The 9,930-nt window shown below is 40.7% G+C and overlaps 1 protein-coding gene across 1 annotated transcript; it reads left to right on the forward strand.

The window, feature by feature from the left end:
* The first annotated feature begins 743 nt into the window (after window positions 1-743).
* On the forward strand, window positions 744-9,595 carry PSMD7 (proteasome 26S subunit, non-ATPase 7). The gene is made up of 7 exons (XM_003417054.4): window positions 744-913; window positions 3,865-3,956; window positions 4,726-4,818; window positions 5,529-5,626; window positions 6,196-6,276; window positions 8,152-8,243; window positions 9,113-9,595. The coding sequence occupies exons 1-7, from the start codon at window positions 840-842 to the stop codon at window positions 9,549-9,551; spliced, it is 969 nt and encodes a 322-aa protein (XP_003417102.1). The 5' UTR covers window positions 744-839; the 3' UTR covers window positions 9,552-9,595.
* The last annotated feature ends 335 nt before the right edge of the window (window positions 9,596-9,930 follow it).

Raw genomic sequence — 9,930 nt, forward strand, 5'->3', positions numbered from 1 at the left:
ACTAAGGCGGAAGTTCTCTTACAATAAAAATGACGATAACGGGATAAATTACCAAATCTACATTAAGGGCTGACCTAATGCGAGATTTAAAATTTCTCTAAGAAATTGTAAAGGATTTTGACTCAAAGCAAAGGTAAACATTTTCTAGGCAGGTGGAAATATGAATTATTACTATTGTTGCTATTTTTTAGATTCTTTTTAAATTTTTTTATATTCTTTTTTTTTTATATATATATATATAGTATTTTTTCTATACTCTTCAAATGAGGGTGGGTGAGGTGAGATGGAACTGAGAAAAAGCTTCTGCAGTCCCAATACTAGAGACTTTAAATTTCCCTAAGAAATTCTAGAGGATTTTGACTTGAAGCAAAGGTGAACATTTTCTGGGAGAGTGGAAATATGAATTATTACTATTTAGTTTTTTCTTTTAGTATTTTTTTTCCTAACTTCTTCAAATAGGAGTGCCTGAGGTAGGAAGGAACTGAAGCGAAGAAACCGCTGCAGGTGACCGTGCAACCCCAATACTAGGAGAAAAACCTTTATCCGTCCCCCGTGTCCCTTTGAAAACCCGGGAAACGTAGCCCTCAACAAGCGACCAAAGGCGGTCCTCAACCTCCGCCTCCGCCCCCGACCTTTTCCGGCCCTGTTCCCCTCCTCAAAATGGCACGCAGAGCGACAGTTCGGGCGCCACGCGCCAAGAACTCTGGGAGCGGAAAAAGAATGCCGCGCGGTAGTGGCCGAGCCGGAAGAGGAGGAGCCAGGCCTGGAGGAGCCGCGGGAGCTGCTGCCGGTGTTCGCGGGTCGCAAAGAGCCGGGCCTGGCAGTCGGGGTGTGTCGTGATGCCGGAGCTGGCGGTGCAGAAGGTGGTCGTGCACCCACTGGTGCTGCTTAGTGTGGTGGATCACTTCAACCGGTGAGCGGGCGACGCGGGGCGGCCTAGCGGGGCCCGAGGTGCCGTCGCTGCTGAGTCACGGGCACGCTGGGGACGGCGCGATGAATGCGGTCGCGCTGGGGCGCTGACGGAGCGTGGGTCGGCCCGTACTCGCCAAGGGGCCGAGACTAGCCCCGATCCACGAAGCGGGAATCACCCAGCATCACCCCTTTTCCCCCGCCCCAGTCGCCACCACTCCGAGGCCTGGGTCACCCGTTCCTTTTACCGAACTATTTATGATTCCTGAGTACGGGGGTGTAGGTCGAGCTTCAGATGGCCCTGACCCTCGCAAATCTCCTCCGTATCTGTCGCTTCGTTCGCCCTGTTTCACCAAAAAGACTCTGTGTCTCGTAGGAAAGCGCTTCAGACTCGCGCTTCTGTGCCTTTGAAGGCTGTCACCGAAATTCTGGTCTCAGCGCCCTGAAAGGCTTCCTGGATGGGCTATTTTAACCTGTGAAAGTTTATAAGTGGGAATCTGGTTTGATGATAAAACGCAGGAGAGAAAAAAAAGTCAAGTTAAAAAAAAATGAGACCGATTGGAGATTTTGGCAGTAATGAATAAGGTAAGAAATCCCACAGATCCTCTGACAACCTCGGTTTTTGAGGTTGTTCTTCTGCCATCCCTTGCTTGTTTTCAAACTGCTCATCCTGCTAGACCTGTTGCACATGTTCATAGGTTTTACAAGATAATTACTTGAATTGACAAATGTAAAAACCCAGTTGGAAGCATCTGTAAAGTCATAGTTGCTAAGTCCCCATTCTCCTCCAACTTCATTTGTACAACTCCTGATTTAACCAGAACCAAAACAAACTAAAAACTCCATGAGGCTTAGGGTCCCCAGTTCAGTTCCATTGCTTTGTAGGACCCTCAGCCTAACGGGTTATGCGGGTTTTTCTACTATACAGTAGTTGTTTTTCTCCCATAGGATACTGGAAGCATTAATGGGGTAGGCACTATTTCAATTCTGTTCAGTGAACTCAACAAACAATTGTTAAGGACATATTGCAGGGAAACACTGCTAGCTGCTGTGTCAAATAACACAGGTGGGGTTTTTAAAAAAAAGACGGGTTTTTGTAGACCAAAAGAAAAGCTCATAAAATCAGAGATACCATGAGTTTCAACGTCTTTAACTTTCTTTGATCCAAGCCTCAACCTTAGTAATCATTTATAAATTTACCAAACTATGTATTAAGAAAAATGTTATAGTTTAACCAATATAAAACCAGCAACTGTTAGAAAATGTTTATTTCCCAATGGCTTTTATCTTTGCTTTGAACAGAGAGTTGTATTGTGTCTGTGTCTCACGTTTGTTGTGGTTACAGGAGAATGGAAGACCATTGTAATGAGACTGTGTAAGTGAAACACTTGTAGCTCCTTAGGAGAAAATCACAGAGGCGGTTTTAAAAGGAAACTTTGAAGTATAAGTCATTCTCATTCATTTAACCTTCTCAGTGTGGTTAGTCACCAGCTCACTTCTGACTTGGGCCTAATTAAGCCAGACAGGCCATAAATGACCTGAGTCTGAATCAGTTACTGAGCCACTTGTAGACAGGGAATACATGTTTCAGAGGTTTAGCAACCCAGAAGCCAGGCCACAAATTGATTCTGCTCAGCATCTTTATCCCTGAAAAGATTCAGGGATAGAGAAGATGGGGAAGGTTTAAAGGAGAAAGGAAAAAAATGTGATAGCGTAACTTAAATGTTTTTCAGACATCATAGAAAAGCATTTTAAAACTCTGAACTCTGGGAAATTTTCATTTCCTCAGTTTTAAATTTCCATGAAAAAGCTTGGATTTTTCCCAAACTTGTATTACTTTGCAGTCAGTGATGAGTAAAAAGCGCCAGTATGCTGAGCTTCTGTTAAGAGTAATGGAAAACTCTGGAAACGAACAGTGGTGATGGTTACACAACTGGAACATATATGTCACTGAATTGGTCATGTAAAAAATGTTGAAATGGCAGATGTTATATAATATAAACCCAAAAACCAAACCCCTTGCCGTCGAGTTGATTCTGACTCATAGCGACCCTATGGGACAGAGCAGAGCTGCCCCACAGGGTTTCCAAGGCTGTAATCTTTACAGAAGCAAACTGCCACATCTTTCTGCCATGGAGTGCCTGGTGTATTGAAACCGCCAACCTTTCGGTTAATAGCCAAGCACCACTTAACCAGTACACCACCAGAGCTTGGTTTGTGTACAAGTAGTACAAGATTCAGAAAGCAGTTGCACTCTTTTTTTTTTTTTTTTGCACGTTCATGGATTATAGATAGTCCCTAATTTACAACAGGTTCTGGTCCCACCGGTCTGTTGTAAATCCGTTCTGGCGTAAGTTGGAATACCTCTTTTTTTTGTTTGTTTCATAATTATTGCCGTTTATCAGCAGTATCTTTATAAATCCAATCTTTGAACATCTGAGAATGATAACATCAGCAAATTATGTGTGGCAATATTGTGTGTTATACATGTTACTAATGATAAGATGTACAAAAAAACACAGTCATAAGTGTGGTCCTTCATAAGATGGGGACTACCTGTACCTGTTATATTAATTAACATTTAATATTAAGAACTAACCCAACTCTGGGGGCCATGGTGGCGTAGTGGTTGAAGCAGTCGACTGCTAACCAAAAGGTTGGCAGTTAGAAACCACCCACGGCTCCACAGGAAAAAGATGTGGCAGTCTGCTTCAGTAAAGATTTATAGCCTTGGAAACCCTATGGGGTGACTGTGAGTCGGAATCAGCTCGATGGTAGTGGGTTTGGTTTTTGTTCATTTTTGTGGAAAACTAACTCTGTTACATTAGTGGAATTAGTTCTCAAGTAAACTGACAAATTGTGTCTGTACCATTGGTATTTTCCATTGAGTATCTAATTGTTGGGTCTGATATCTATGTGTAACTGTCCAAACTGACCATCTGTTTTCTCATTCAGAATAGGCAAGGTTGGAAACCAGAAGCGCGTTGTTGGTGTGCTTTTGGGGTCATGGCAAAAGAAAGTACTCGATGTATCCAACAGTTTTGCAGGTAAAATGTCAATTAACTTTAAAAGAAATGAAACAAAACCTTCCTGAATTCTGTTTCAGAATTGCAGGCGTTTATAGGGCGTAGAAGCTGCTCATTAAACCAGATAGTAAATATTTAGATTTATCACCCATAAGGTCTCTGTTGCAACTGCTCAGCTTTGTTGTAGCACAAAAGCAGCCATAGATAGTATATAACCAATGAGTATGGCCATATTCCAGTAAAATTTTATTTATAAAAATAGGCAGCCATGTAAATTGTCAATCCCTGCAGAGATGGAGGACACTAATCTTTTATTCTCTGCCATGAATCTTTATAAGAATGTATCCATGTGTTATATAATTAAAGCAGTGACAACAAAGCAAAGTAATTGAAGTGACCTCTGGACTAAAGAAGTCACTAATTCATATGTCTAAAAGGACCAGCCAGTAATGTAAATTGCCAAATGAGAAAGATAAGGAAGGTGATGGGGCTTATAGTAGACTGAAGAGCATATATCCTTTTAAAGGGGTAGCCCCTATTTGGCTCTAGCTAGTTGTTCCGAGGTTTTTTGTTTCTGTTTTTACCAAGAGAAGCTGGAAATCTGAATTTTTATGTGAAATCTCCCAGTTTTTAATGAGGGCAACTTTGGCGGGGAGGGAAGTAATACTGTGTTGGACAAACTAAACACATACTTGGATCAGTTCTGGCCTAGGGGGTCTCCAGTTGTGACCTCTGCTCTAAATTCCTATCTAGTACCCTAAACTAAATCTTTTTTTTCCTCTCTCTTTAGTCCCTTTTGATGAAGATGACAAAGATGACTCTGTCTGGTTTTTAGACCATGATTATTTAGAAAACATGTATGGAATGTTTAAGAAGGTCAATGGTAAGTCTTGATTTTCTTAGAAGGTATTATGGCGTGGCATTGATTTTTGTGTGTGTGGCTGTGTTTTGTTTTTTAAGCTATCCCTTTTTCTTTATTTATTATCAAAGGCCCTTTCATTTATTTAGACATAAGTAAGATTAGTGGTAGTAGAGGAATGAAGTAGAATAAAGAAGAAACTAGAGGAACAATTTAAGGCCAGATTGATTGCCTAGGTTTGAAGAGGAAAGAGACAACCCTCTGATTGTAGCAGAAAATCACAGAACCAGCAAATAAACTCTACCTGTCCCTAGAGCTTTAGTACCACCAGGGTAAATATCTGCGTCACGTGTATCGTTTTCATTTTATTTCATTACCACAACCACATTGCTTTGCAAATGTTTATTCCCACAACACTTGTAGATGCTCTCTACATGTGATGATGAACTTCACTAGCTTATATATTGCCTTGGAATTGCTCTCTAGTAGTTTCATGTATGATTGGACTCCTAAACCAGTCTGGGATATGGATGTCTCTAGATTTCTCACACTGCTTATATTCTAAGAATTCTCCTTTTGAGTTTTAGATAACATAATATGTCAGGGTTTAAAATAGATGATTGGAATTTTCAAAAACAGAGGGCATAACTATTGACATTTTTATCCTTTTGAAGGGAGTTATTATATAGGTCTCCATGCAGCAGTTAAGTCCCACTAATTTTTTCCTTTCTCAGCTAGGGAAAGAATAGTTGGGTGGTACCACACAGGCCCTAAATTACACAAGAATGACATCGCCATCAATGAACTCATGAAAAGATACTGCCCTAACTCAGTAAGTGCTGTTTTCAAAACTCTTGAATGATATTCTTTGCCAGTAACTCAAGCTAAGAGTACCCTAAGAGGGATTTGGGTAGCCAATCATTTCACAGCTCTTCTCCTTCATAAACTTACTGTGTTAATTTGTAATGTTCTGCATAGTACGCTGTAACCTAATTTACTAAATAACCGTTAAAACCTGCCAAGTGCCAGGTATACAAGTTATCTTATTTCATCTTCTCAGTAATGTCATAGGGTTGTTATCCTGTTTAAAAATAAGAAAAGCGGGGTTCAGAATGGTTAGTAAGGTTTGGTGAAGGGTGGGGCTGGGATTGAAATGTTGGCTGTCTAGACTCCAATTTCTTTGTTCTTAATCACTACCCGATAGCCACCCCTCAGCTTGTTGGCTAATGGGGGTGAACAGTAGAGCAAGTGGTACAATCATTTGAACTGTAAACTCACTTTTGCTGAAAATCCAGGCTCTCTTCTGATTGAAACAGCTTCAGTAATCATCAGAAGAATGGCTGTGATTATCTCTTATGTGCCTGCTGTGAGGTACATTGCTAAGATGTGTTTCTCTGCCAGGTATTGGTGATAATTGATGTGAAGCCAAAGGACCTGGGGCTGCCCACAGAAGCATATATTTCAGTGGAAGAAGTTCATGATGTAAGTCATCTTGCTGTGAGCCCAGAAGATTGAATTTCTATTTACTGGACGTTTGTTTTTTCCATTTTCAAGTCAACAGATCCTTTCTCTAACAAGAGAAAGCCGTTGATTTCTGTCAATAGTTTGAACTCATGTTTTTCTCCCTTGAGTTTTTGAATCGCCAAATTTTGGAGTTTGAGAGAGGGCTATAGAAATTTAAAGTTTTTTTTTTTTTTTTTTACAAATGAAATTAAGGCCCCAGAGACATTGACAGCAAAATAAATGCAGAGCTTGGTGGACTTACTCTAGTCCAGTTTCCACTGTTGGGCCTCCTCCTCTGTGCCACTAACCTGTTCTCTTGGAAGATTTTCAATCCATATAGACAGATCACAGGTTTTCAAATTGGATGAGTCAGAGCTGCCAAGAGCTAGGTGGTGAGACTCCTTTGTGATCATTTGACACTTGAGTGCTAGGCTGCACAATACGCAGTACCTGCCATGTGACTGTAGCACATGCTTCCAGTGTAGGAGTGAAGAGCTGCTAAAAACAGCTTTCTCGATTTCCAGCAAAACTGAACTCATGTTTTAGGATAGGACTTGACGAAAAACTCTGTATGTGTTTTGTTGTGATCTTAAAATACTTAACAGTATCCACCAAAGAGCTTGATCTTGAATTTCCGAAGTCAAGATACTAAAGGATGGATTAAAGTCTGTCTTTGGATTTAGATATGCAGTGTTTAATCTTTATATTCGGTTTTAAAATCTGGAAAAGGTGTATTAGGCTAGCTCCCTACAAATTTCACTTCCACTAAGCCCTGTTCTGTTTCTCTTTTGCCTTGCTAGATCCAGATTTATTACCCAATTGCAGTAAGGCTTTTATCCCTGGTCTTGATACTGTTGTTTTCAAGTTAATTTTTACCCTCCCTTTTTCCAAAAGGGATTTGAGGCTACACATTTGCACACATGCCACAATGCAGCAAAATTTTTTTTAAATAGAAGCTAGAGGGAACATACAAGATCATGTTATAAGGTAAAACCAGGAAAGGATTAATCCCTGAAATTCTGCAAGATTGTTAAAGGCTCTGGCCTCCCTAGCATCCAAAGCAAAGAAGAAACTGCGATTTGCAGGATTCACACTATCAGAATAAAATACCGTAGCACTTAGTATAAGGTAAGTGATTTGACCAAAGTCACACAGCTCCTTTACCATACATGGCAGAGCCAGACTTTGAACCCAGGCAGTCTGGCTGCACAGCCCGTGCTCTCACCACTGTACTGCTTCATAGATATTGCACAGCCTTTACAGGTGAGGTATGTATGGCATCTTCTGGTCCTCGGTCTAAGAAAAACCCCTGCATCCCATCAGGAAGTCCCTAGGGGAACCACATCTCCAGCAGCATCTCTGAACTTGATCTCTGATGAATTCCGACCATCAGAAAGCCAGTGATTCTGATTGCATTTTTTTGGCACTCGCATCATTTGATCCAAAAGATAACAGGTGGTTGTAAGATTACGTATTCTAGCATGAGCTTGCCCAAAGTACAAGTATGCTATATAGTGCCTGTTTTAGAAAAAACTGTATACTTTAAAGATCAGCCTAACCAGGACTTCCCTGAGTGTCATTCCCAGTGTGGGCTTGATGGAATATAAAGATTTTCCTCAGAAAACAATTTAGTAGCCAAAACAACATACAAACAAGTATACCCTGTCATTGAGCAGAGCCACAGTGATTTTAGCTTAGAAAGCTTTCAAAGCAAGTTTTACACACCCTTGCCATGGAAAATTTTCAATAATTGTACCCATGAAATGATCTGAGTTGAAGCAGAAGAATAAAGGTGTGTAAAAACAACGTACTCTGTTTGTACATAAATAACTGAAGTTAAGCTTCCTCCCCCAGGACGGAACTCCAACCTCAAAAACATTTGAGCATGTAACCAGTGAAATCGGAGCAGAGGAAGCTGAGGAAGTTGGAGTCGAACACTTGTTACGGTGAGACCTTAGTGTGGCAGCAGGATTGTAAGCATCCCCCTCTGCTGCGCTGCCTACTAGTGGCCCAGGAGTCTGCCTGGTGTGAGGAAGAGATCTGTATCAAGAAGAAGGAGACCTGGATTCTCATCTCGGTCCAGGACTAACAATTCTGTGATTCTGAATAAATCACTGCACTTCTGGACCTTTGTTTTCTTATCTATAAATTGAAGTGGCTGAACTAGATAATCCCTGAAGTGTCTTTATGATTTATAATTTTGTGGATAGCACACCTTGCATAGAAACTATGATGTTGACTGTGATGGGAACAGATGTATGAAATCACTGCAGGCACATGTTATTCCAATGTGTGTCCTTTTCAAAAAACGTAGTCCGTTTTCTACACAGAATCTACATCTTGGGATTTTTTTGGACTGTATTTTAAAAGGTCATATAGGATTCTCTCCCACTCTGAAAGTTACTGCTGACTGATTTAAGCTCAAAACTGACTTGTCATCCTTTTGAGGCTTAAGATAGAGCGTTGAGGTAAAGCTTCATAATATAGCACACAGGAAGTTACCGGCAGACTTAAAAAGTTGACCCAAACAGTTTTTTTAAGTGAGAATTGTTTCATTTTAGCTATTACGATCATCTTTTGAAATATACTCTATAATAAGAAAGATAACTTATCATGCTAAAATGTACCCCCACATGGAAACAAAATTAAGGCAATTTATACTCAAATCTTTATCAAATGGAGAAGCAGCAGCATTTTACTTTTGAAAACTTGTTCCCCCCATAAAGCTGGGTGTTTTCTAAAGCACGTGCGAATCTATGTGATAATATGGTACACTGATGCTTTTTCCTGCCCTTTCTTGTTGTGGATATTACAGAGACATCAAAGACACTACAGTGGGCACTCTTTCTCAGCGTATCACAAACCAGGTCCATGGTTTGAAGGGACTGAACTCCAAGCTTCTGGATATCAGGAGCTACCTGGAGAAAGTGACCACTGGCAAGCTGCCCATCAACCACCAGATCATCTACCAGTTGCAAGACGTCTTCAACCTGCTGCCAGATGTCAGCCTGCAGGAATTTGTTAAGGCCTTTTACCTGAAGACCAACGACCAGATGGTGGTGGTATACCTTGCTTCACTGATCCGTTCTGTTGTCGCCCTGCACAACCTCATCAACAACAAGATTGCCAACCGGGATGCAGAGAAGAAAGAAGGGCAGGAAAAAGAAGAGAGCAAAAAGGATAGAAAAGATGACAAAGATAAAGATAAGGAAAAGAGTGATGTAAAGAAAGAAGAGAAAAAGGAGAAAAAATGAAACATGTAGCTTTTTTAATTTGTAAATTAAAATCATAAACTAAATCAATGTGCCGCTAAAGGGTTGTTTTCACTTTAAGTGCTTTTTAAAAAGCTGTATTGATGAGCGCTCTCTGCCTCAGGCCACTCCTGCTGTGTGGCATTACATGGAAGGGAATGGATAGAGGGACTGATCTCGCACCTAAACTACAGCTTAGGCTGGTAGGAGTTGGGGATATGATAGTTGGCTCAGGCTAAAGAGTCAGAAAAGTGAAGAGGAGTACACATAAAACTTGATACTCTTCGTTCTTATAAAACCAGGAGTTGAATTTTCCCCATCTTGAAAGACTCTTGAAGTCTGTTTCAGGCAGTTTGCAAAGTTGCTAAGTGGAATGCATGAG

This window comes from Loxodonta africana, chromosome 21 (genome assembly GCF_030014295.1).
Source record: "Loxodonta africana isolate mLoxAfr1 chromosome 21, mLoxAfr1.hap2, whole genome shotgun sequence".
Lineage (NCBI taxonomy): Eukaryota > Metazoa > Chordata > Mammalia > Proboscidea > Elephantidae > Loxodonta > Loxodonta africana.